This window comes from Poecile atricapillus (genome assembly GCF_030490865.1).
Source record: "Poecile atricapillus isolate bPoeAtr1 chromosome 30 unlocalized genomic scaffold, bPoeAtr1.hap1 SUPER_30_unloc_3, whole genome shotgun sequence".
Classification (NCBI taxonomy): domain Eukaryota; kingdom Metazoa; phylum Chordata; class Aves; order Passeriformes; family Paridae; genus Poecile; species Poecile atricapillus.
In genome coordinates, this window is record NW_026708979.1 from 39,348 (window position 1) to 67,266 (window position 27,919).

Sequence of the window (27,919 nt, forward strand, 5' to 3'; positions counted from 1 at the left end):
AAAATTTGGGAATTTTGGGGGGAAATTTGGGAATTTTGGGGTCAGGAGAGGTCAGGATGAGATCCTGGCTGAAATTCCCGAGATTTTGGGGAAAATTCCGCATTTTTTGGGTAAAAAAATCCCAATTTTGGGCCAAAAAATCCCAATTTTGGGTCCTGGAAGGGGAAATTTTTGGGATTTGGGGTGGGATTTTTGGGAATTCCTGGGAATTTTGGGAATTTTTTGGGAATTTGGGAATGGGGAACCCCAGGATGGGATTTTCCCTCTCCCCAGAGGCGATTTTGGGGTGAATTCCACCAATTTTGGGTCAAAAAATCCCAATTTTGGGTCAAAAAATCCCAATTTTGGGTCCTGGAAGGGGAAATTTTGGGGATTCGAGGTGAGATTTTTGGGAATTTCTGGGAATTTTGGGAATTTTTTGGGAATTTGGGAATGGGGAACCCCAGGATGGGATTTTCCCTCTCCCCAGAAGCGATTTTGGGGTGAATTCCACCAATTTTGGGCCAAAAAATCCCAGTTTTGGGTCCTGGAAGTGGAAATTTTTGGGATTTGGGGTGGGATTTTTGGGGATTTGGGGAATTTTTGGGAATTTTGGGACTCACGTCGGTCTGGGGTCCCTTCCCGGCCCCGGGACATTCGAAGGTGACGAATTCGTGGCAGCGTTTGTGAACCACGAAGCTGCAAACTGAGAATTCCCAAAAAAAAACCGGGATTAGACATTCCCAAAATTCCCAAATTCCCAAAAAATTCCCCAAATCCCCAAAAAATCCCCAAAAAATTCCCCTCAGGAACCTCCCAAGCCCCCAAATTCCCTCCAATCCCACCCAGAAATTCAAATATTCCCAAATATTCCCAAAATTTCCCAGATTTTCCCCAAATTCCTTCCCAGGATCCCCCAAAATCCCAAATTTCCCCCTGAAAATCCCAAATTTTCCCCAAATTCCCAAAAATTTTCCCTCAAATCCCCCCCAAAATCCCAAAATTCCCCCAAATCTCCCCAAAATTTCCCCCCAAACCCCTCCAGGGTTCCCAAATTCATCCAAAAATCCCAAATTTTGCCCCAAAATCCCAAATTTTCCCCAAATTCCCCAAAATTTTATCTCAAATCCCCCCAAATTCCCCAAATTTTCCCCCAAAATCCCTTCCAGGACCCCCCAAAATCCCAAATTTCCCTCTGAGAATCCCAAAATTCCCCAAAATTCCCCCAAAATTCCCAAAATTCCCCCAAAATTCCCAAATTTCCCCCAAAATTCCTCCAGGCTTCCCAAATCCATCCCAAAATCCCAAATTTCCCCCAAATTCCAAAAAAAATCCTCCTCAAATCCCCCCAAAATCCCAAAATTCCCCCAAATCTCCCCAAAATTTTCCCCAAAATTCCTTCCAGGATCTCCCAAAATCCCAAATTTTCCCAAAATTCCCAAAATTCCCCCAAAATTCCCGCCCGTTGCTGCCCATTGGTTGCCACGGCAACGCCAACCCCGCCTGTCAATCATCGCCCAGGCCACGCCCACCCCCGCCTGTCAATCATCGCCCAGGCCACGCCCACCCCCGCATGTCAATCATCACCCAGGCCACGCCCACCCCGCATGTCAATCATCGCCCAGGCCACGCCCACCCCGCCTGTCAATCATCGCCCAGGCCACGCCCACCCCACCTGTCAATCATTGCCCAGGTCACGCACACTCAGCCTGTCAATCACCCAGGCCACGCCCACCCCACCTGTCAATCATCGCCCAGGCCACGCCCACCGGCGGGGTCCCCAAATTCCCAAATTTTGGGGGAATTTTTTTGATTTTTGGGAATTTTTGGGGGGGAATTTTAGGAATTTGGGAGGAATTTGGGAAATTTGGGAGGGATTTGGAGCATTTTGGGGGATTTTGATGAAAAATTTGGGAATTTTGGGGGGATTTTGGGGGAATTTTGGGAAAAATTTTGGGAATTTTGGGAAAATTTTGGGAATTTTGGGAATTTTGGGAGAATTTTGGGAATTTTGGGAAAATTTTGGGAATTTTGAGGGAAATTTGTGAATTTGGGGGGAATTTTAGAAGGATCAGGGGGAATTTGAGGGAATTTTGGGTCATTTTGGGGGGATTTGGGGATTTTAGGGAATTTCGGGAAGGATTTGAGGGAATTTTGGGAGAATTTGGGAAATTTGGGGGGGTTTTGATGAAAATTTTGGGAATTTTGGGGGAATTTTTGGGATTTTAGGGAATCTTGGGTTAATTTGGGGTAATTTTGGGTGTTTTGGGTGTTTTTGGGGTGATTTTGGGATGTTTTTGGGGTGATTTGGGTGATTTTGGGGTAATTTTGGGTGTTTTTGGGGTGTTTTGGGGTGATTTTGGGTGGTTTTGGGGTGTTTTCGGGTGATTTTGGGTGTTTTTGGGGTGTTTTTAGGGTGATTTTGGGGTGTTTTTGGGTGTTTTGGGGTCTCACCCATGCACTGCAGGCCCTGTTTGCCGATGCCCCTGGGGAGAGAAAAACGGGGAGGGGTCACCAGGGGACGTCACCAGGGGTGTCCAGGTGTGTCCAGGTGTGTCTGTGACATCACCCAAGGGTGTCCAGGTGTGTCCAGGTGTGTCTGTGACATCACCCAAGGGTGTCCAGGTGTGTCCAGGTGTGTCTGTGACATCACCCAAGGGTGTCCAGGTGTGTCCAGGTGTGTCTGTGACATCACCAGGTGTGTCCAGGTGTGTCTGTGACGTCACCCAAGGGTGTCCAGGTGTGTCCAGGTGTGTCTGTGACGTCACCCAGGTGTGTCTGGGTGTGTCCAGGTGTGTCTGTGACGTCACCCAGGGGTGTCCAGGTGTGTCCAGGTGTGTCTGTGACGTCACCAGGGGTGTCCAGGTGTGTCTGTGATGTCACCAGGTGTGTCCAGGTGTGTCTGTGACGTCACCAGGTGTGTCCAGGTGTGTCCAGGTGTATCTCAGGTGTGTGTGTGTGTACCCCAGGTGTGTCCAGGTGTGTCCAGGTGTGTCTGTGACGTCACCAGGTGTGTCCAGGTGTGTCTGTGATGTCACCAGGTGTGTCCAGGTGTGTCCAGGTGTGGCCCCAGGTGTCCCCAGGTGTACCCCAGGTGTATTTCAGGTGTGTCTGGGTGTATTTCAGGTGTCCCCAGGTGTGTTCAGGTGTATCTCAGGTGTCCCCAGGTGTCCCCAGGTGTCCCCAGGTGTCCCCAGGTGTGTCACTCACCAGATGAAGTCGGTACAATGGCTGCAGAAGGTCGGCTGTTTGAAGAACCGCGCCGTGAACCGGTACAGGTGTGAGTGTGTGTGAGCTCAGGTGTGTCCAGGTGTGTGCAGGTGTGTCTGGGTGTATTTCAGGTGTCCCCAGGTGTCCCCAGGTGTGTCACTCACCAGATGAAGTCGGTGCAGTGGCTGCAGAACGTCGGCTGTTTGAAGAACCGCGCCGTGAACCGGTGCAGGTGTGAGTGTGTGTGAGCTCAGGTGTATTTCAGGTGTGTTCAGGTGTGTCTGGGTGTATCTCAGGTGTATTTCAGGTGTGTTCAGGTGTGTCACTCACCAGATGAAGTCGGTGCAGTGGCTGCAGAAGGTCGGCTGTTTGAAGAACCGCGCCGTGAACCGGTACAGGTGTGAGTGTGTGTGAGCTCAGGTGTGTCCAGGTGTGTTCAGGTGTGTTCAGGTGTACCCCAGGTGTGTTCAGGTGTATCTCAGGTGTGTTCCCAGGTGTCCCCAGGTGTCCCCAGGTGTGTCACTCACCAGATGAAGTCGGTACAATGGCTGCAGAACGTCGGCTGTTTGAAGAACCGCGCCGTGAACCGGTGACTCTTCACCTCGTGCACCACCTTGTGCCTCAGGGCCCCCCGGCGGCAGAAGAGCGGCCGGCCCGAGGGACCCACCCCTCCGGCCACTGACCGGTCCCCTTCGGCCATGGACGGACACACGGACACCTGCAGGGATGGACAGACAGACAGACACTGACCCCTCCGGCCACTGACCGGTCCCCTTCGGCCATGGACGGACACACGGACACCTGCAGGGACAGACGGACACCGGTCACTAATCACTGACCGGTCCCCCTCGGCCATGGACGGACACACGGACACCTGCAGGGACGGACAGACAGACACTGACCCCTCCGGCCACTGACCGGTCCCCCTCGGCCATGGACGGACACACGGACACCTGCAGGGACAGACGGACACACACTGACCCCTCCGGCCACTGACCGGTCCCCTTCGGCCATGGACGGACACACGGACACCTGCAGGGACGGACAGACAGACAGACACTGACCCCTCCGGCCACTGACCGGTCCCCTTCGGCCATGGACGGACACACGGACACCTGCAGGGATGGACAGACAGACACTGACCCCTCCGGCCACTGACCGGTCCCCTTCGGCCATGGACGGACACACGGACACCTGCAGGGATGGACAGACAGACAGACACTGACCCCTCCGGCCACTGACCGGTCCCCCTCGGCCATGGACGGACACACGGACACCTGGAGGGACGGACAGACAGACACTGACCCCTCCGGCCACTGACCGGTCCCCTTCGGCCATGGACGGACACACGGACACCTGCAGGGACAGACGGACACACACTGACCCCTCCGGCCACTGACCGCTCCCCCTCGGCCATGGACGGACAGACAGCTGGACACACCTGGACGGACACACGGACACACTGACCGCTCCCCTTCAGCCATGGCCGGAAACCCCGACGGACACCTGGAGGGACAGACGGACACGGGGATGGACACGGGGATGGACACAGGGATGGACAGACGGACACGGGGATGGACACACAGGGACGGACATGGGGATGGACAGACGGACATGGGAACGGACAGACGGACACAGGGATGGACACAGGGATGGACACAGGGATGGACAGACGGACACGGGGGTGGACATAGAGATGGACACACAGACAGACGCACGGACTGACCCACGGACGGACACACGGACACCCAGACAGAACCACGGACACCCTGGACGGACCCATGGACAGACCCACGGACAGACCCACGGACGGACCCACGGACAGACCCACGGACACCTGGACAGACTCACGGACAGAGCCATGGACACCCGGACAGACCCACGGACGGACCCACGGACGGACCCACGGACAGACCCACGGACAGACCCACGGACAGACCCACGGACACCTGGACAGACCCACGGACAGACCCACAGACAGACCCACGGACAGACCCACGGACACCTGGACAGACCCACGGACAGACCCACGGACAGACCCACGGACACCCGGACGGACCCACGGACACCCGGACAGACCCACGGACACCTGGACAGACCCACGGCCAGACCCACGGCCAGCCGGACGGACACCCGGACGGACCCACGGACACCCGGACAGACCCACGGACACCTGGACAGACCCACGGACAGACCCACGGACACCCTGGACAGACCCACGGACACCCGGACAGACCCACGGACACCTGGACAGACCCACGGACAGACCCACGGACACCCGGACAGACCCACGGACAGACCCACGGACACCCTGGACAGACCCACGGACGGACACACGGACAGACCCACGGACGGACACACGGACAGACCCACGGACACACGGACAGACTCACGGACAGACTCACGGACAGACCCACGGACACCTGGACAGACCCACGGACAGACCCACGGACACCTGGACAGACCCACGGACAGACCCACGGACGGACACATGGACGGACCCACGGACAGACCCACGGACACCTGGACGGACCCACGGACACCCTGGACAGACCCACGGACACCCGGATGGACCCACGGACACCTGGACAGACCCACGGACACCCCGGACGGACCCACGGACACCCGGACGGACCCACGGACACCCTGGACGGACCCATGGACGCTCGGACGGACCCACGGACACCCTGGACGGACCCACGGACACACGGACAGACCCACGGAGGGACACACGGACACCTGGACAGACCCAAGGACAGACCCACGGACACCCGGACGGACCCACGGACACCTGGACAGACCCACGGACAGACCCACGGACGGACACACGGACAGACCCACGGACAGACCCACGGACACCCGGACTGACCCACGGACACCCGGACGGACCCACGGACGCTCGGACAGACCCACGGACACCCCGGACGGACCCACGGACAGACCCACGGACACCCGGACGGACCCACGGACACCCGGATGGACCCACGGACGGACACATGGACAGACCCACAAACACCCGGACGGACCCACGGACACCTGGACAGACCCACGGACACCCGGCCGAACCCACGGACAGACCCACGGACAGACCCACGGACACCCGGACAGACCCACGGACTCACGGACGGACCCACGGACGGACACATGGACAGACCCACAAACACCCGGACGGACCCACGGACAGACCCACGGACAGACCCACGGACACCCGGACGGACCCACGGACAGACCCACGGACAGACCCACGGACACCCGGACGGACCCACGGACGCTCGGCCCGGGCCCCGCGGCGATCCGAGGAGGGAGGGGGCGTGGCTTAGCGCGGGGAGTGGGCGTGGCTTTGAGGCGGAGGGGGCGTGGCCTCGGCAATGCGGCAAATGAGGGGCGGGCGAGGAGGGGGCGTGGCTTAAACCGCGCTGGGTTTATACAGGGAGGGCGTGGCTTAGAGGGGGCGTGGCTTACGCGTTGATTGACGTGTGGGGCGTGGCTTAACACCGTTGAGTTATATGGAGGGGGCGTGGCTTAGCCCCGTTGAGTTCTATGGAGGGGGCGTGGCTTAGCCCCATTGAGGTCTATGGAGGGGGCGTGGCTTAACCCTTATGGGGGCGTGGCTTAGCCCCGTTGAGTTCTATGGGAGGGGGCGTGGCTTAGCCCCGTTGAGTTCTATGGGAGGGGGCGTGGCTTAACCCCATTGAGTTCTATGGGAAGGGGGCGTGGCCTCGCCCTGCGGCAATGGGCGTGGTTATGCAAATGACGCGGTGTGGGCGTGGTTTCTCCTTAAAGGGGCCGCGTCACTTGGGAGGAGTTTTGGGGCTGGGATTTGGGAGGGGGGGGAGGGGCTCCCAGAGGATTCCCGAAATAAATTTGGGAATTCGGCTTCCCCAAAAATAAAAATCTCGGACGAGTCCCAGAGGATCCCTCCCGGATCCAGATTTTTTTTGGGAATTTGGGACGGGTCATCCCCTCCCCCACCCTGGAGAATCCAAAAAAAATTTGGGTTGGGGGGTGGGGGAGGGGCCGGCCCCGCCCCTCCCCCTTTTTTTTTCCCCTCTTAAAAGTCCCAAATTTTGGGGATGGATAAATCCCTTTCCCCCCCAAAATTCCCAATTTTCCCCCCCAAAAATTCTCATTTTTCCCTTCTTAAATTCCCATTTTCTCCCCTCAAATTCCCATTTTTTCTCCCCCCAAAATTCCCATTTTTCCCCCCAAAATTCCCATTTTTTCCCCCCCAAAATTCCCATTTTTCCCTCCAAAATTCCCGATTTCCCCCCCCAATTCCCATTTTTCTCCCCCCAAAATTCCCATTTTTCCCCCCAAAATTCCCGATTTTCCACCCCAAAATTCCCGGTTTTTCCCCCAAATTCCCATTTTTTCCGCCTTAAAATTCCCAATTTCCCCTCCCCAAAATTCCCATTTTTCCCTTCTGAAATTCCCAGTTTTTCCCCCCCAAATTCCTTTTCCCCAAAAAATTCCCATTTTTTCCCCCCCAAAATTCCCAATTTTTCCCTCCTGAAATTCCCAATTTCCTCCCCCCAAATTCCCATTTTTTCCCCAAAAAATTCCCAATTTCCCCTCCCCAAAATTCCCATTTTTCCCTTCTGAAATTCCCAGTTTTCCCCTCCCCAAATTCCCATTTTTCACCTAAAAATTCCCATTTTTTCCCCAAAAAATTCCCAATTTTCCCCCCAAATTCCCATTTTTTCCGCCTTAAAAGTCCCAATTTCCCCTCCCCAGAATTCCCATTTTTCGCTCCTGAAATTCCCAGTTTTTCCCCCCCAAATTCCCTTTTTTCCCCCCCAAAATTCCCATTTTTTCCCCAAAAAATTCCCAATTTTCCCCCCCAAAATTCCCATTTTTCCCTTCTGAAATTCCCAATTTTCTCCCCCCCAAATTCCCATTTTTTTCCCCCCAAAATTCCCATTTTTCCCTTCTAAAATTCCCAGTTTTTCCCCCCCAAAATTCCCATTTTTCCCCCAAAATTCCCATTTTTCCCCCAAAAATTCCCGATTCCCCCCCCCAAATTCCCATTTTTTCTCCCCCCAAAATTCCCATTTTTCCCCCAAAAATTCCCGATTTCCCCCCCAAAATTCCCATTTTTTCCCCCAAAAATTCCCATTTTTCCCCCCCAAAATTCCCATTTTTCCCTTCTTAAATTCCCAGTTTTCCCCTCCCCAAATTCCCATTTTCCCAAAAAAATTCCCATTTTTTCCCCCAAAATTCCCAATTTTTCCCTTCTGAAATTCCCAATTTTCTCCCCCCAAATTCCCATTTTTTCCGCCTTAAAATTCCCAATTTCCCCTCCCCAAAATTCCCATTTTTCCCAAAAAAATTCCCATTTTTCCCCCCCAAAATCCTTTTTTTTTCCACCTTAAAAATCCAAATCTGTCCCCCCAAAATTCCCATTTTTCCCCCAAAAATTCCAGATTTCCCCCCCCAAATTCCCATTTTTTCTCCCCCCAAAATTCCCATTTTTTCCCCCAAAATTCCCATTTTTCCCCCCCAAAATTCCCATTTTCCCCCCCAAAATTCCCATTTTTCCCCCCCAAAATTCCCAATTTTTCCCTCCTGAAATTCCCAATTTCCTCCCCCCAAATTCCCATTTTTTCCGCCTTAAAATTCCCAATTTCCCCTCCCCAAAATTCCCATTTTTCCCCCCAAAATTCCCAGTTTTTCCCCCCCAAATTCCCATTTTTTCTCCCCCCAAAATTCCCAATTTTTCCCTCCTGAAATTCCCAATTTTCTCCCCCCAAATTCCCATTTTTTCTCCCCCCAAAATTCCCATTTTTCCCCCAAAAATTCCCGATTTTCCCCCCCAAAATTCCCATTTTTTCCCCCAAAATTCCCATTTTTTTCCCCCCAAAAATTCCCAATTTTTCCCTCCTGAAATTCCCAATTTCCTCCCCCCAAATTCCCATTTTTTCCGCCTTAAAATTCCCAATTTCCCCTCCCCAAAATTCCCATTTTTCCCTTCTGAAATTCCCAGTTTTTCCCCTCCAAATTCCCTTTTTTTCCCCCCAAAATTCCCATTTTTTCCCCCCAAAATTCCCAATTTTTCCCCCCCAAATTCCCTTTTTTTCCCAAAAAAATTCCCATTTTTCCCCCAAAAATTCCCAATTTTTCCCTTCTTAAATTCCCATTTTTCCCCTCCCCAAATTCCCATTTTTTCCCCCCAAAATTCCCAATTTTTCCCCCCCAAAATTCCCGATTTTCCCCCTCCCAAAAACGAATCCGGAGCAAATTTTTGGGGATCCCAAATTTTATTCCCAAATTTCCCAAAATTCCGGGGGGGGGAAATTCCAGGAACTTCCCAAAACCCCGCCCAGAATTCCCACAAAATTCCCAAATTTTGGAGTTTTTGGGGGTCTGGAATTCCGGGATTTTTTTGGGAATTTTTTTAGGAATTTTTTTGGAATTTTTTAGGATTTTTTTAGGATTTTTTTGGGAATTTTTTGGGAATTTTTTAGGAATTTTTTTGGAATTCTTTGGGATTTTTTTAGGGATTTTTTGGGAATTTTTTGGGAATTTTTTGGGAATTTTTTTGGAATTCTTTGGGATTTTTTTAGGAATTTTTTTGGAATATTTTGGGAATTTGGGGGGAATTTTTTTGGAATTTTTTGGGATTTTTCCAGGGATTTTTTGGGAATTTTTTAGGAATTTTTTTTTAATTCTTTGGGATTTTTTTAGGAATTTTTTGGGAATATTTTGGGAATTTTGGGGGAATTTTTTGGGAATTTTTTGGGATTTTTCCAGGGATTTTTTGGGAATATTTTGGGAATTTTTTAGGAATTTTTTTGGAATTCTTTGGGATTTTTTTAGGAATTTTTTGGGAATATTTTGGGAATATTTTTGGGACATTTTGGGAATTTTTTGGGAATTTTTGGGGCTCTCAGAGCTCCTCCTGAACTCACCAAAATCCCATTTATTCCCAAATTTTCCCTAAAAAATCCCAGATTTTTTCGAGGCAGGATGGGATTTTTTGGGAATTTTTTCAGGGATTTTTTGGGAATATTTTTGGGATATTTTGGGAATTTTTGGGGAATTTTTTGGGGAATTTTTTGGAAATTTGAACTCATCAAAATTCCATTTATTCCCCCAAATTTTCCCCAAAAAATCCCGGATTTTTTCAGGTGAGGTCAGGATTTTTCCAGGGATTTTTTGGGAATATTTTTGGGATATTTTGGGAATTTTTTGGGAATTTTTTGGGAATTTTTGGGGCTCTCAGACCTCTTGGATTCGCCAAAAAATTTAATTTTTCCTCCATATTTTCCCCCAAAAATCCCAGATTTTTTCAAGGCAGAATGTGATTTTTTGGGAATTTTTTCAGAGATTTTTTGGGAATATTTTTGAGATATTTTGGGAATTTTTTGGGAAATTTTTGGGGAATTTTTGGGGTCGTGGACTCGTCAAAATTCCATTTATTCCCCCAAATTTTCCCCAAAAAATCCCAGATTTTTTCAGGTGAGGACAGGATTTTTCCAGGGATTTTTTGGGAATATTTTTGGGATATTTTGGGAATTTTTTGGGAATTTTTTGGGAATTTTTGGGAGTCGTGGACTCGTCAAAATTCCATTTATTCCCCCAAATTTTCCCCCAAAAATCCTGGATTTTTTCAGGTGAGGTCAGGATTTTTCCAGGGATTTTTTGGGAATATTTTTGGGAATTTTTTGGGAATTTTTGGGGAATTTTTTGGGAATTTGAACTCATCAAAATTCCATTTATTCCCCCAAATTTTCCCCAAAAAATCCTGGATTTTTTCAGGCGATGTCAGGATTTTTTGGAATATTTTCAGGGATTTTTTGGGAATTTTTTGGGAATTTTTTGGGAATTTTTGGGGCTCTCAGAGCTCTTGGATTCGCCAAAAAATTTAATTTTTTCCTCCATATTTTCCCCCAAAAATCCCAGATTTTTTCAGGTGAGGACAGGATTTTTCCAGGGATTTTTTGGGAATATTTTTGGGATATTTTGGGAATTTTTTGGGAATTTTTTTGGCTCTCAAAGCTCTTGGATTTGCCAAAAAATTTCATTTTTTCCTCCATATTTTCCCCCAAAAATCCCAGATTTTTTCAAGGCAGAATGTGATTTTTTGGGAATTTTTTCAGAGATTTTTTGGGAATATTTTTGGGATATTTTAGGAATTTTTTGGGAATTTTTTGGGAATTTTTTTGGAATTTTTGGGGGTCGTGGACTCGTCAAAATTCCATTTATTCCCCCAAATTTTCCCTAAAAAATCCCGGATTTTTTCAGGTGAGGTCAGGATTTTTCCAGGGATTTTTTGGGAATATTTTTGGGATATTTTGGGAATTTTTGGGGAATTTTTGGGGAATTTTTGGGAGTCGTGGACTCGTCAAAATTCCCTTTATTCCCCCAAATTTTCCCCCAAAAATCCCGGATTTTTTCGAGGCAGGATGGGATTTTTTGGGAATTTTTTCAGGGATTTTTTGGGAATATTTTGGGAATTTTTTGGGAATTTTTTTGGAATTTTTGGGGGTCGTGGACTCGTCAAAATTCCATTTATTCCCCCAAATTTTCCCCAAGAAATCCCAGATTTTTTCAGGTGAGGTCAGGATTTTTCCAGGGATTTTTTGGGAATATTTTGGGAATTTTGGGGGAATTTTTGGGGAATTTTTTGGGAATTTTTGGGGCTCTCAGAGCTCTTGGATTCACCAAAAAATTTAATTTTTCCTCCATATTTTCCCCCAAAAAATCCCAGATTTTTTCAGGTGAGGTCAGGATTTTTCCAGGGATTTTTTGGGAATATTTTTGGGATATTTTGGGAATTTTTTGGGAATTTTTAGGAATTTTTTGGGGTCGTGGACTCGTCAAAATTCCATTTATTCCCCCAAATTTTCCCTAAAAAATCCCGGATTTTTTCAGGCGATGTCAGGATTTTTTGGGAATATTTTCAGGATTTTTTGGGGAATTTTTTTGGGATATTTTGGGAATATTTTGGGAATTTTTGGGGCTCTCAGAGCTTTTGGATTCGCCAAAAAATTTAATTTTTTCCTCCATATTTTCCCCCAAAAATCCCAGATTTTTTCAGGTGAGGTCAGGATTTTTCCAGGGATTTTTTGGGAATATTTTTGGGATATTTTGGGAATATTTTGGGAATTTTTTGGGAATTTTTGGGAGTCGTGGACTCACCAAAATTCCATTTATTCCCCCAAATTTTCCCTAAAAAATCCCGGATTTTTTCAGGTGAGGTCAGGATTTTTCCAGGGATTTTTTGGGAATATTTTTGGGATATTTTGGGAATTTTTTGGGAATTTTTTGGGAATGTTTGGGGCTCTCAGAGTTCTTGGATTCGCCAAAAAATTTAATTTTTTCCTCCATATTTTCCCCCAAAAATCCCAGATTTTTTCAAGACAGGATGGGATTTTTTGGGAATTTTTTCAGAGATTTTTTGGGAATATTTTTGGGATATTTTGGGAATTTTTGGGGAATTTTTTGGGAATTTGAACTCATCAAAATTCCATTTATTCCCCCAAATTTTCCCCAAAAAATCCCGGATTTTTTCAGGCGAGGTCAGGATTTTTCCAGGGATTTTTTGGGAATATTTTTGGGATATTTTGGGAATTTTTTGGGAATCTTTTGGGAATTTTTGGGGCTCTCAGAGCTCTTGGATTCGCCAAAAAATTTCATTTTTTCCTCCATGTTTTCCCCCAAAAATCCCGGATTTTTTCAGGTGAGGTCAGGATTTTTCCAGGGATTTTTTGGGAATATTTTTGGAATTTTTGGGGAATATTTTTGGGATATTTTGGGAATTTTTTGGGAATTTTTTTGGCTCTCAAAGCTCTTGGATTTGCCAAAAAATTTCATTTTTTCCTCCATATTTTCCCCCAAAAATCCCAGATTTTTTCAAGGCAGGATGGGATTTTTTGGGAATATTTTCGGGATATTTTGGGAATATTTTTGGGATATTTTGGGAATTTTTGGGAATGTTTTGGGAATTTTTGGGAATGTTTTGGGAATGTCAGAGCTCGTCGTGGGCCCTGTGCAGGTCCTGCCCGTAGTCCGTGGCTCGGCTCCCCACGAAAAGCTCCCAACGCCCCAAAATCTCCTCCCGGCTCAGGGACCCGTCCTGGGGGCAGAAATTGGGGAAAATTCAGGAAAATTCGGGAATTTTGGGAAAATTTGGGATCACCTGAGAGAGGAGAGGCTGAAAATGGGGAAAATTGGGGGGGGAATGGGGGAAAATAAGAGAAATTCACCCAAAATTGAGCAAAATCCTCATAAATTCTTCCCAAATCCAACAAATCCTCCCAAATTTCCAAAAATTCTCCCAAATTCTTCCCAAATTCACTGAAAATCGGCCTAAAATTGACCCAAACCCCCCCAAAATGGACCCAAATCTTCCCAAATTCCTCCAAATTGACCAAAATCCACCAAAATTCACCTTAAAATTGACCCAAATTCTCTCAAATTCCCCCAAATTCACCCAAAATGGACCCAAATCCTCCCCAATTCCTCCAAATTGACCAAAATCCACCAAAATTCACCTTAAAATTGACCCAAATTCTCTCAAATTCTCCCAAATTCACCTAAAATGGACCCAAATCTTCCCAAATTCCTCCAAATTCTTCCCAAATCCAACAAATCTTCCCAAATTCCTCCAAATTCCCCCAAATTCTTCCCAAATTCACTGAAAATTGCCTTAAAATTGACCCAAATTCACCCAAAATGGACCCAAATTCTCCCAAATTTCTCCAGATTTTTCCCAAATCCACAGAAAATTGCCCTAAAATTGACCCAAATTCCTCCAAAATGAGCCCAAATCTTCCCAAATTCCTCCAAATTCTCCCAAATCCGCTGAAAATCTCCCTAAAATTGCCCCAAATTCTCCCAAATTCACTGAAAATTGCCCTAAAATTGACCCAAATTCTCTCAAATTCTCCCAAATCCACCCAAAATGGACCCAAATCTTCCCAAATTCCTCCAAATTGACCAAAATCCACCAAAATTCGCCTTAAAATTGACCCAAATTCTCTCAAATTCTCCCAAATTCCCCCAAAATGGACCCAAATCTTCCCAAATTCCTCCAAATTCCCCCAAATGCTTCCCAAATTCACTGAAAATTGCCTTAAAATTGACCCAAATTCTCTCAAATTCTCCCAAATTCACCCAAAATGGACCCAAATCTTCCCAAATTCCTCCAAATTGACCAAAATTCACCAAAAATCCCCTTAAAATTGACCCAAATTCTCTCAAATTCTCCCAAATTCATCCAAATCTTCCCAAATTCCTCCAAATTCCCCCAAATTCTTCCCAAATTCACCAAAAATCGCCTTAAAATTGACCCAAATTCCTTCAAAATGGACCCAAAACTTCCCAAATTCCTCCAAATCCCCCCAAATTCTTCCCAAATTCACTGAAAATCGGCCTAAAATTGACCCAAATTCCTCCAAAATGGACCCAAATTCCTCCAAATTCCCCCCAAATTGACCCAAATCTTCCCAAGTTCCCCCAGATTTTTCCCAAATCCACCAAAAATGATCCCAAATCGCCCTAAAATTGATTAAAAAACCCCAAAATCAACCAAAATTTCCCCAAAATTCTCCCAAAATCACGCTAAAATGGACCCAAATCCCCTTAAAATCGCTATAAAACCCCCCCAGACCCCCAAATTTTCCGGGATTTTTTTGGGGATTCCAGGAATTTTGGGAATTCTGGGAATCCAGAGACATTCCAAGTGAATCCCTCTTCAATTCCCCCTCAAAATCCCAAAATTTCCCCCAAAAAACCCAAAAAATCCCCTTAAAATCCCCCTAAAACCCCCCCAGAACCCAAAATTTTCCGGGATTTTTTTTGGAATTCCAGGAATTTTGGGAATTCTGGGAATCCAGGGACATTCCAGGTGAATCCCTCTTCAATCACCCCTCAAAATCCCAAAATTTCCCCAAAAAACCCCAAAAATCATCTTAAAATCGCTATAAAACCTCCCTAAAACCCCAAATTTTGGCGGATTTTTCCCAGATTTTTGGGGAATTCCAAGAATTTTGGGAATTCTGGGAATCCAGAGACATTCCAGGTGAATCCCTCTTCAATTTCCCCCCAAAATCCCAAAATTTCCCCCCAAAAAACCCCAAAAATCCCCCTAAAATCGCTATAAAACCTCCTTAAAACTCCAGATTTTGGTGGATTTTTCCCAGATTTTTTTGGGAATTCCATGGAATTCCAGGAATTTTTGGAATTCCGGGAATCCAGGGACATTCCAGGTGCTTCTCTCTCCAATTCCCCCCCCCAAATCCCCAAAATCCCCCAAAAATCGCTATAAAACCCCCCCAGAACCCCAAATTTTCCGGGATTTTTTTGGGAATTCCACGGAATTCCAGGAATTTTGGGAATTCCAGGAAATTGGGAAGGATCCAGCTCCATGGGAATTCCAGGAAATTGGGAAGGATCCAGCTCCATCCCTCTCCAAATCCCCCATAAAAACCCCCAAATTCCCTCCAAAATCCCCTAAAATCCCCCTAAAACCTCCTCAAAACTTCAAATTTTGGAGGATTTTTCCCAGATTTTTTTGGGAATTCCATGGAATTTTGGGAATTCTGGGAATTTGGGCAAGATCCAGGTGTTTCTCTCTCCAATTCCCCCTCAAAATCCCAAAATTTCCCAAAAAAACCCCCAAAAATCCCCTAAAATCCCCCTAAAACCACCCCAGAACCCCAAATTTTCCGGGATTTTTTTTGGGAATTTCACAGAATTCCAGGAATTCCATGGAATTCCGGGAATCCAAATATTCCAAGTGAATCCCTCTTCAATTTCCCCCCAAAATCCCAAAATTTCCCCAAAAAAACCCAAAAATCCCCTTAAAATCGCTATAAAACCTCCTCAAAACCCCAAAATTTCCCAGATTTTTTTGGGAATTCCAGGGAATTCCATGGAATTTTGGGAATTCTGGGAATCCAGGGATATTCCAGGTGGATCCCTCTTCAATCCCCCAAAAAATCCCAAATTCCCTCCAAAATCCCCTAAAATCCCCCTAAAACCTCCTCAAAACTTCAAATTTTGGCGGATTTTTCCCAGATTTTTTTGGGAATTCCATGGAATTTTGGGAATTCCGGGAATTTGGGAAGGCTCCAGCTACTCCTCTCGCCAATTGCCCCCCAAATTCCCAAAATTTTCCAAAAAAACCCCAAAAATCCCCCAAAAATCGCCATAAAACCCCCCCAGACCCCCAAATTTTCCGGGATTTTTTTGGGAATTCCATGGAATTTTGGGAATTCCGGGAATCCTGACCTGATCCCGATCCGTGTGGTGGATCAGGTGCTGAGCCTCCAGCCCAGCCCAGTCGGAGCTGGGGGGGCTGAGCCAGAGCTGAACCTCGGCCGGGCCCAGGCTCCCGTCGCCGTCGCGATCCCGATCCCGCAGGAACTGCTCCCGCTCCCGACGCAGCTCCGGAGGCTCCGGAGAGCCCGGGGGACCCTCCTGGAGATCGGCTGAGGGGGGAGATTCCAGAGGTTATTCCCAAAAAAATCCCCGTCCCGAAAAACCCCAGAATTCCTGAGAAATTCCCAAAAAAATCCCCCCAAAAATCGGAATTTTGATGCGGAAATTCTGATTTTTTTGTCCGGATTCCGTGGAATTTTGGCGGTTGGAAAAGTGGGAAATGAGAAAAAATTCCAGAGGTTATTCCCAAAAAAATCCCCATCCCGAAATTCCCAAAAATTCCTGAAAAATTCCCAAAAAAAATCCCCAAAAAATCCTCAAAAAATGGAGCCAAAAACCCCGAAATTCCCCAAAAAATGGAGCCAAAATTCCCAAAAATTCCCAAAAATCCCCACGCAGCTCCGGAGGCTCCGGAGAGCCCGGGGGACCCTCCTGGAGATCGGCTGAGGGGGGAGAATCCAAAGGTTATTCCCAAAAAAATCCCCGTCCCAAAAAACCCCAGAATTCCTGAGAAATTCCCAAAAAAATCCCCCCAAAAATCAGAATTTTGATGCGGAAATTCCAATTTTTTTCTCCGGATTCCATGGAATTTTGGTGGTTGGAATGGTGGGAAATAAAAGAGATTCCAGAGGTTATTCCCAAAAAAATCCCCATCCCAAAATTCCCAAAGATTCCCAAGAAATTCCCAAAAAAATCCTGAAAATGTCCCCAAAAATTGGAATTTTTTAAGCAGAAATTCCGATTTTTTTCTCCGAATTCCGTGGAATTTTGGTGGTTGGGAAAAAGGGAAATGAGAGGAGATTCCAGAGGTTATTCCCAAAAAAATCCCCGTCCCAAAATTCCCAAAGATTCCCAAGAAATTCCCAAAAAAAATCCCCCCAAAATCGGAATTTTGATGCAGAAATTCCGATTTTTTTCTCTGGATTCCGTGGAATTTTGGTGGTTGGGAAAAAGGGAAATAAGAAGAGATTCCAGAGGTTATTCCCAAAAAAATTCCCATCCCGAAATTCCCAAAGATTCCAGAAAAATTCCCAAAAAAATCCCCCCAAAAATCCTCAAAAAACGGAGCCAAAAACCCCAAAAATCAAAAAAAATGGGGCCAAAATTCACAAAAATTCCCAAAAATTTAAGCCGGAAACACCAAAATTCCCCAAAATTCCAAAAAAAACGGAGCCAAAAACCCCAAAATTCCCAAAAATTTGAGCCAAAATTACCAAAAATTCCAAAAAAATGGAGCCAAAATTCCCAAAAATTCCCAAAAAATGGAGCCAGAAACACCAAAATTCCCAAAAAGCCCCAAAATTGGATCCAGGGAATCCCAAAATTCCCAAAAATTCCAAAAAATGGATCCAGAAACCCCAAAATTCCCAAAAATTGGATCCAAGGACCCCCAAAATTCCAAAAAATTCCCAGAATTGGATCCAGGGAATCCCAAGATTCCCAAAAATTCCAAAAAATGGATCCAGAAACCCCAAAATTCCCAAAATTCGGGGCAGGGAATCCCAAAATTCCCCAAAATTGGATCCAGGGAATCCCAAAATTCCCAAAATTTGGGGCAGGAATCCCCAAAATTCCCAAAAATCCCCAAAAAATGGATCCAGAAACCCCAAAATTCCCAAATTTCGGGGCAGGGAATCCCAAAATTCCCCAAAAATGGATCCAGGGAATCCCAAAATTCCCAAAAATTCCCAAAATTGGATCCAGAACCCCCAAAATTGGAGTCAGAGAACCCCAAAATTCCCAAAATTTGGGGCAGGGGCCCCCAAAATTCCCCAGAATTGGATCCAGGGAATCCCAGAATTCCCCAGAATTCCCCAAATTTCCCAGAATTCCCAAAAATTCCCGGAATTCCCGGATTTCCCCGGAATTCCCGGCTTCCCCTCACCGATGTATTCGTCCACCTGGATCAATCCGTCCCCGTTCTGATCCAGGTCCTCGATGGTCTCCTGGGAAAGGCAAAAAATTCCCAAAATTCCTCCAGAATTCCCAAAAGAATTCCCAAAAAATTCCCAAAATTCCTCCCAAAAAATTCCCAAAATTCCTTCCAGAAAATTCCCAAAATTCCTCCCAAGAATTCCCAAAAATTCTCAAAATTCCTCCCAAAGAATTCCCAAAATTCCTCAAAAAAATCCCAAAATTCCTCCCAAAATTCCTCCCAAAAAATTCCCAAAATTCCTCCCAAAAATTTCCCAAAATTCCTCCAAAAGAATCCCAAAAATTTTTGCAAAAAATTCCCAAAATTCCTCCACAATTCCCAAAATTCCTCCCAAAGAATTCCCAAAATTCCTCCCAAAAAATTCCCAAAATTCCTCCAGAATTCCCAAAAGAATTCCCAAAAAATTCCCAAAATTCCTTCCAAAGAATTCCCAAAATTCCTTCCAAAGAATTCCCCAAAATTCCCAAAATTCCTCACAAAAAATTCCCAAAATTCCTCAAAAAAATTCCCAAAATTCCTCCCAAGAATTCCAAAAAATCCCCAAAATTCCTCCAGAATTCCCCAAAGAATTCCCAAAAAATTCCCAAAATTCCTCCCAAAAATTCCCAAAATTCCACCAAAAAAATCCCAAAAAATTCTGCAAAAAATTCCCAAAATTCCTTCCAAAAAAACCCCCAAAATCCCAATTTTTGGCCCATTTTGAGCCGGATTTTCGCCGTTTTTTTCCGGATTTTTTTGGGAATTCCGGGAATTTTGGGAATTCTGGGAATTCTGGGAATGCCTGACCTGAGCCACGAGATCCCAGAATCCCAAAAACACCCAAAAATCTCCCAAAAAACCCCAAAAATCCCAATTTTGGCCCATTTTGAGCCGGATTTTTGCTGTTTCAAGCAGGATTTTTTTGGGAATTCCGGGAATTTTTGGGAATTTTGGGAATTCCGGGAATTCCGGGAATTCTGGGAATTCTGGGAATGCCTGACCTGAGCCACGAGATCCAGGAGTGCTCCAAGTCCCCAAAAATCCCCAAAAAATCCTCCAAAACTCCAAAAAAAAACCCCAAAAATTCCAATTTTTGACCATTTTGCGTGGGATTTTTTTGGGAATTCCGGGAATTTTGGGAATTCCGGGAATTCTGGGAATACCTGACCTGAGCCACGAGGTGCAGGAGGGCTTCAAAACCGCTGAAAAAACCCCAAAAATCCCATTTTTGGCCCATTTTGAGCCGGATTTTCGCCGTTTTTTTCCGGATTTTTTGGGGAATTCCGGGAATTCTGGGAATTTTGGGAATTCTGGGAATTCTGGGAATGCCTGACCTGAGCCACGAGATCCAGGAGTGCTCCAAGTCCCCAAAAATCCCCCAAAAATGCCAATTTTGGACCATTTTGAGCCGGATTTTCGCCATTTCAAGCAGGATTTTTTGGGGGAATTTTGGGAATTTTGGGAATTTTGGGAATTTTGGGAATTCTGGGAATTCTGGGAATGCCTGACCTGAGCCACGAGGTGCAGGAGGTGCTGGAAATCCTCGGGATGCAGGAAAGCCTCGAGCTCCTCCCCCCGGAGGCGCCGGTCGCCGTCGGCGTCGGCCGCCTGGAAACGGAGCCGGGAACGGAGCAGGAGCCGCCGGTGGGAGCCGCCAAAATCCTCTGGAATTCCGGGAAAAAAAACCGGGAATGTCGGGATTCCCGAGGGGAGGGAGAGATTTGGGGGGTCTGGGGGGAATTTGGGGGGAATTGGGGGGAAAATGGGGAAAAATCTGGGAAAAATTGGGGGAAAATTTGGGAAATTTGAGGGAAAATTGGGGAAAATCGGGGAAAAATCTGGGAAAAATTGGGGAAAAATTGGGGGAAAGTTTGGGAAAATTTTGGGGAAAATTTGGGAAAAATTGGGGAAAATTGGAGAAGAGTTTGGGGAAATTGGGAAAAAATTGGAGAAAAATTGGGGGAAAATTTGGGGAAATTGGGAAAAAATTGGGGAAAATTAGGGGAAAATTTGGGGAAAATTGGGAAAAAATTGGGGAAATTTGAGGAAAAAATGGGGAAAATTTGGGGAAAATTGAGGGAAAATTTGGGGAAAAATTTGGGGAAAATTGGGAAAATTATGGGGGAAAATTGGGAAAAAATTGGGGGAAAATTTGGGGGAAAATTGGGGGAAAATTTGGGGAAAATTGGGGGAAATTTGGGGAAAAAATGGGGAAAATTTTAGGAAAAAATTGGGGAAAATTGGAGAAGAGTTTGGGGAAATTGGGAAAAAATTGGGGAAAATTTGGGGAAAATTTGGGGAAAAATTGGGGGAAAATTGGGGAAGAATTTGGGGAAATTGGGAAAAAATTGGGGAAAAATTGGGGGAAAATTTGGGGAAATTTGGGGAAAATTTGGGGAAAATTGGGGGGATTTGGGGGGAAAATGGGGAAAAAAGGAGGAAAAATTGGGGGAAAATTTGGGAAAAATTGGGGGAAAATCTGGGAAAAATTGGGGGAAATTGGGAAAAAAATTGGGGAAAATTTGGGGAAAAAATTGGGGGAAAATTTGGGAAAATTGAGGGAAAGTTGGGGAAAATTTGGGAAAAAATTTAGGGAAAATTGGGGGAAAGTTGGGGAAAAATTGGGGAAAAATTTGGGGAAAATTGGGGGAAAATTGGGAAAATTATGGGGGAAAATTGGGGAAAAATTGGGGGAAAATTTGGGGAAAATTGGGAAAAATTTGGGGAAAATTTGGGGAAATTATGGGGGAAAATTGGAGAAGAATTTGGGGAAATTGGGAAAAAATTGGGGAAATTGAGGGAAAATTTGGGGAAAATTTGGGAAAAATTGGGGAAAAATTGGGGGAAAATTTGGGAAAAATTTGGGGAAAATTGGGGGGATTTGGGGGGAAAATGGGGAAAAAAGGGAGGAAAAATTGAGGAAAAAATGGGGAAAATTTGGGGGAAAATTGGGGAAAATTGAGGAAAAATTTTGGGGAAAATTGGGGGAAAATTTGGGAAAATTTGGGAAAAATTGGGGAAATAATGGGGGAAAATTTGGGGAAAATTCAGGGAAAGTTGGGAAAAAATGGGGGAAAAATTAGGAAAATTGGGGAAATTTGGGGAAATTGAGGGAAAGTTGGGGAAAATTTGGAGAAAAATGGGGAAAATTTAGGGAAAATTGGGAAAATTGGGAAAGTTTGGGAAATTGGGAAAAATTGGGGAAATTGGGGAATGAGGAATTTGGGGAATGGGAAATTGGGGGAAATTGGGGAAAATTGGGGGAAATTGGTTGGGAAATTGGGGAAATTTGGGGAAATTGGGGAAATTGGGGAAATTTGGGGAAAATTGGGGAAAATTGAGGGAAAATTGGGGGAAATTGGGGGAAAATTTGGGGAAAATTGGGGAAAAATGGGGAAAATTTGGGAAAATTTGGGGAAAATTGGGGAAAATTGGGGGAAAATTTGGGAAATTGGGGGAAAATTGGGGGGAATTGGGGGAAATTTAAAGGGAAAATTGGGGGGAAAATTGGGGGGAAAATGGGGAAAAAAGGAGGAAAAATTGGGGAAAAAATGGGGAAAATTTTAGGAAAAAACTGGGGGAAAATTGGGGGAAAATTGAAGGGAAATTGGGGAAAATTGCTGGGAAAAATAGGGGGAAAATTTGGGGAAAAAAATCCCCAAGAAAACCCAAAAAAACTCCCAAAAATCCTCAAAAAAATGAAAAAAATTCCCAAAAAATCCCCAAAAATCTCCAAAAAAATTCCCCCAAATCCTCAAAAAAATCCCCAAAAATTCCCAAAAAACTCCCCCCAAAAAAACCCAATAATCCCAAAAAATCCCCAAAAAATCCCCAAAAATCCCCAAAAAATCCCCCAAAATCCCCAAAAATCCCAAAAAATTCCAAAAAAATCCCCCAAAAAAACTCAAAAAATCCCCAAAAAATCCCAAAAAAACCCCAAAAAATCCCCAAAAAATCCCAAAAAATCCCCCAAAAAATCCCAAAAAAACCTCAAAAAACTCCCAAAAAATCCCCAAAAATCCCCAAAATAATCCCAAAAAAATCCCAAAAAAATCCCAAAAAATCCCCAAAAAACCCCAAAAAATGCCAAAATAATCCCAAAAAAGTCCTGAAAAAATCCCCCAAAAATCCAAAAAAAATCCCCAAAAAGTCCCAAAAAATCCCAAAAAATCCCCAAAAAATCCCTAAAAATCCCAAAAAGTCAAAAAAAAGATCCCCCCAAAAATCCCAAAATAATCCCAAAAAATCCCCAAAAATCCTCAAAAAATCCCCCCCAAAAATTCCCAAAAAATCCCCAAAAATTCCCAAAAAATCCCCCAAAAAAACCCAAAAAATCCCAAAAAAATTCCCCCAAAAACCCAAAAAAAACTCAAAAAATCCCCAAAATATCCCAAAAAATTCCCAAAAAATCCCCAAAAATCCCAAAAAAATCCCCAAAAATTCCCAAAAAATCCCCAAAAAAACCCCAAAAACTAAAAATAAAAATTTAAAAAAATCCCCCAAAATCCCCAAGCCCTCCCCCAGTCCAGAATTCCCGGAATTCCCGGAATTCCCAGGTCCCCACCTCCGTCTCCGAAGCTCTCCCGGTGCAGCTCGTCCCATCCCACGGCGCCGTCGCCGTCCAGATCCAGCCGGGATCTCTCGATCCTCAGCGATTCCTCCCGGGATCCGCGGTGCCTCCGAAGGATCCAGGCCCGCAGCTCCTCCCCAGAGACCCCCCCGGAGCTGTCTGAGTCCATCAGATCCACCAGGAGCCTGGGAAAGGGGAAAAAATCGGGATTTGGGAGCTGAAATTCCCAAAATTCTGAGGGAAACTGAGGCAGGATTGAGGAGGTTTCAAAAAGACCCAAAATTGGGAGGAATTCACCCAAAATCCCTTGGAATTCACCCAAAATCCCTTGGAATTCACTCAAAATCTTTCAGAATTCCCACCCAAATTCCCTCAATTCCATCAGGATCTTGGGAAAATCGGGATTTGGGAGCTGAAATTCCCAAAATTCTGAGGGAAACTGAGGCAGGATTGAGGAGGTTTCAAAAAATCCCAAAATTGACCCAAAATCCCTCGGAATTCACCCAAAATCGGGAGGAATTCACCCAAAATCTTTCAGAATTCCCACCCAAATTCCCTCAATTCCATCAGGATCTTGGGAAAATCGGGATTTGGGAGCTGAAATTCCCAAAATTCTGAGGGAAACTGAGGCAGGATTGAGGAGGTTTCAAAAAATCCCAAAATCGGGAGGAATTCACCCAAAATTCCCATCCTGGACCCCCCCTGGATTCATCTCTGTCCATCAGATCCACCAGGAGCCTGGGAAAGGGGAAAAAATCGGGATTTGGGAGCTGAAATTCCCAAAATTCTGAGGGAAACTGAGGCAGGATTGAGGAGGTTTCAAAAAGTCACAAAATCGGGAGGAATTCACCCAAAATCCCTTGGAATTCACTCAAAATCTTTCAGAATTCCCACCCAAATTCCCTCAATTCCATCAGGATCTTGGGAAAATCGGGATTTGGGAGCTGAAATTCCCAAAATTCTGAGGGAAACTGAGGCAGGATTGAGGAGGTTTCGAAAAGACCCAAAATCGGGAGGAATTCACCCAAAATTCCCATCCTGGACCCCCCCCCGGAGCTGTCTGAGTCCATCAGATCCACCAGGAGCCTGGGAAGGGGGAAAAAATCGGGATTTGGGAGCTGAAATTCCCAAAATTCTGAGGGAAATTGAGGCAGGATTGAGGAGGATTCAAAAAGAACCAAAATCGGGAGGAATTGACCCAAAATCGGGAGGAATTCATCCAAAATTGGGAGGAATTCACCCAAAATCGGGAGGAATTCACCCAAAATCTTTCAGAATTCCCACCCAAATTCCCTCAATTCCATCAGGATCTTGGGAAAATCGGGATTTGGGAGCTGAAATTCCCAAAATTCTGAGGGAAACTGAGGCAGGATTGAGGAGGTTTCAAAAAGAACCAAAATCGGGAGGAATTCACCCAAAATTCCCATCCTGGACCCCCCCTGGATTCATCTCTGTCCATCAGATCCACCAGGAGCCTGGGAATGGGGAAAAAATCGGGATTTGGGAGCTGAAATTCCCGAAATTCTGAGGGAAACTGAGGCAGGATTGAGGAGGTTTCGAAAAGTCCCAAAATCGGGAGGAATTCACACAAAATCGGGAGGAATTCACCCAAAATCTTTCAGAATTCCCACCCAAATTCCCTCAATTCCATCAGGATCTTGGGAAAATCGGGATTTGGGAGCTGAAATTCCCAAAATTCTGAGGGAAACTGAGGCAGGATTGAGGAGGTTTCGAAAAGTCCCAAAATCGGGAAGAATTCACCCAAAATCCCTTGGAATTCACCCAAAATCTTTCAGAATTCCCACCCAAATTCCCTCAATTCCATCAGGATCTTGGGAAAATCGGGATTTGGGAGCTGAAATTCCCAAAATTCTGAGGGAAACTGAGGCAGGATTGAGGAGGTTTCGAAAAGTCCCAAAATCGGGAGGAATTCACCCAAAATCCCTTGGAATTCACTCAAAATCTTTCAGAATTCCCACCCAAATTCCTTCAATTCCATCAGGATCTTGGGAAAATCGGGATTTGGGAGCTGAAATTCCCAAAATTCTGAGGGAAACTGAGGCAGGATTGAGGAGGTTTCAAAAAGACCCAAAATCCCTCGGAATTCACCCAAAATCTTTCAGAATTCCCTCAAAATCTTTTCCAGATTTTTTTGGGGAATTTTGGGGTGAATTTTTCCAGATTTTTTTTGGGATATTTTGGATGAATTTTGGGTGAATTTTTTGGGGAATTTTGAGTGAATTTTTGGGGAACTTTTGGGGAATTTTGGATGAATTTTTCCAGATTTTTTGGGGGAATTTTGGGGGAATTTTTCCATATTTTTGTGGGAATTTTGGGTGATTTTTGTGGGAATTTTGGGTGATTTTTTTACAGGAAATTGGGATGAATTTCCATGGAATTTTTTGGGTGGAATTTTGGGTGATTTTTGTGGGAATTTTGGATGTTTTTTTCCCTATTTTGGGTGATATTTTGGGTGAATTTTGGGTGAATTTTGTGGGAATTTTGGGTGATTTTTTCTGTATTTTTGGGTGATTTTTTTGGGAATTTTGGATGTTTTTTTCCCTATTTTGGGGGGATATTTTGGGTGAATTTTGTGGGAATTTTGTGGGAATTTTGGGTGATTTTTTTGGGAATTTTGGGTGATTTTTTTCCCTATTTTTTGGGTGATATTTTGGGTGAATTTTGGGTGATTTTTTGCAGGAATTTTGGATGATTTTTTCCGTATTTTTGGTTGATTTTTTACAGGAATTTGAGGTGAATTTCCATGGATTTTTTTGCGGGAATTTTGGATGATTTTTTCCCTATTTTTGGGGGATATTTTGGGTGAATTTTGGGTGATTTTTTCCGTATTTTTGGTGGAAATTTTGAGTGAATTTTGCGGGAATTTTGGCTGATTTTTTTCCCTATTTTTGGGGGATATTTTGGGTGAATTTTGGCTGATTTATTTCCCTATTTTGGGTGAATTTTGAGTGAATTTTGCGGGAATTTTGGCTGATTTTTTGCAGGATTTTTGGGCGAATTTTCACAGAACCTCAGGGAATTTTTGTGGATTTTTTTTGTGGGGGAATTTTTTTGTGGAATTTTTTTTGGGAATTCTTTAAGGATCTCACCCCAGCCGTCTCCGGGACTCTTCTGGGGGCAGCTCCCGCTGCTCCTGCGCCTCCTTCGCCCCCCAAATGGCGGCGTGATCCCAAAAAAGCCCCTCGGAATCGTGGCTGTGGGGCTGGGGGGGGTCCCCAAAATGGGGCTGGGGGGCCTGGGGGGACCCCCCAGAGGTCAGAGCCAGGAGGGGCCACAGCGGCCACAGCCAGGCCGGCAGCATCTGAGGGGAAAAAAGGGGAAAAAAGAGTCAAAAACGAGCCCAAAATGCCCTGAAATAGCCCTAAAATCATCCCAAATGGCCTGAAATGTGTCCAAAATGGAGAGAAATGGCCTTAAAACCACCCCCAAAAGGCCTGAAATGAGCCCAAAATGGAGAGAAATGGCCTTAAAACCACCCCCAAACGGCCTGAAATGACCCCAAAATAACCCTAAAATTACCCCAAATGGCCCGAAATGAGCCCAAAATGCCTCAAAAACCACCCAAAATGGCCCAGGACCCTCAAGGCCTCCTCAGAATCTCCCTCAGAAACCCCCAAACCCCCTCAAAACTCCATCAAAACCCCCCAAATTCTCCTCAGAACCCCCCAAATCCCTCATGACCCCTCAGGGCCCTCAAGATCCCCTCAAAAATCTCACCCAGAACCCCCCAAACCCCCTCAAAACTCCACCAAAACCCCCCAAAACTCCCCCCAAATTCTCCTCAGAACCCCCCAAACACCTCAGGACCCTTCAGGGCCCTCAAGACCCCCTCAAAATCCCACTCGAGATCTCCCAAACCCCCTCAAAACTCCATCAAAACCCCCCAAATTCTCCTCAGAACCCCCCAAATCCCTCATGACCCCTCAGGGCCTTCAAGATTCCCTCAAAAATCTCACCCAGAACCCCCCAAACCCCCTCAAAACTCCACCAAAACCCCCCAAAACTCCCCCAAATCCCCCTCAAATCCCTCGGAGCCTTCAGAACCCTCAGGACCCCCCAAAAATCCCCCTCAAAACCTCCCAAACCCCCTCAAAACTCCATCAAAACCCCCCAAAGTCTCCTCAGAATCCCCCAAATCCCTCATGACCCCTCAGGGACCTCAAGATCCCCTCAAAAATCTCACACGGAACCCCCCAAACCCCCTCAAAACTCCACCAAAACCCCCCAAAACTCCCCCAAATCCCCCTCAAATCCCTCGGAGCCTTCAGAACCCTCAAGACCCCCCCAAAATCCCCCTCAGGACCCCCCAAAATTCGCCCCCCCACGCTCACCTCGTCCCGTCCCGCCCCAACACCCGGGGGGGGTCCCACAGCCCCTCACAGCTTTGGCCCCGCCCCCTTGGGCGTCTCGACCAATCAGCGGCGGCCGAGCCCACGTGAGGCGGGGAGAGCTGCGCTCCCATTGGCTGAGGCGCGCCACGTCCGCGCGCCGGACCCGAAAAGCCGCTTTTTTAACCCAAAGTGAGCGGGGGGGGGGCGGGAGCGGGGCCGGGAACTGGGATGGACTGGGATGGACTGGGATGGACTGGGATGGACTGGGATATATTGGGATATACTGGGATATATTGGGATGGACTGGGATGTACTGGGATATTTTGGGATATACTGGGATGTACTGGCATATACTGGGATGTAGTGGAACGTACTGGGATATACTGGGATTTACTGGGATATTTTGGGATATACTGGGATGTACTGGGATATACTGGGATTTACTGGGATATTTTGGGATATATTGGGATATACTGGAATATACTGGGATATTTTGCGGTATACTGG

The 27,919-nt window shown here is 45.9% G+C and overlaps 2 protein-coding genes across 3 annotated transcripts in view; both read right to left on the bottom strand.

Moving 5' to 3' along the window:
- PRKCG (protein kinase C gamma) overlaps nucleotides 1–3,889 on the bottom strand; it is a 41,140-nt gene extending 37,251 nt beyond the window's left edge. The window contains 3 exon segments of the mRNA XM_058828325.1: nucleotides 603–685; nucleotides 2,434–2,465; nucleotides 3,717–3,889. Of these exon segments, the coding sequence (XP_058684308.1) occupies nucleotides 603–685; nucleotides 2,434–2,465; nucleotides 3,717–3,889 (288 nt within the window).
- Nucleotides 3,890–12,507: 8,618 nt separating this feature from the next.
- Nucleotides 12,508–27,493, bottom strand: LOC131573973 (reticulocalbin-3-like). 2 transcript variants are annotated; one of them, XM_058828326.1, is made up of 7 exons: nucleotides 27,413–27,493; nucleotides 26,171–26,382; nucleotides 23,055–23,245; nucleotides 20,000–20,154; nucleotides 18,461–18,521; nucleotides 16,426–16,625; nucleotides 13,085–13,267 (listed from the first exon to the last, which is right to left on the bottom strand). In XM_058828326.1, exons 2-7 carry the CDS (start codon nucleotides 26,380–26,382, stop codon nucleotides 13,160–13,162), a joined length of 927 nt encoding a protein of 308 aa, XP_058684309.1. In that variant the 5' UTR covers nucleotides 27,413–27,493; the 3' UTR covers nucleotides 13,085–13,159. The 2 variants fall into 2 exon arrangements, with proteins under 2 accessions (XP_058684310.1, XP_058684309.1); XM_058828327.1 differs by lacking the exon at nucleotides 16,426–16,625 and having other exon boundaries at nucleotides 12,508–13,267.
- Between the last annotated feature and the right edge of the window lie 426 nt (nucleotides 27,494–27,919).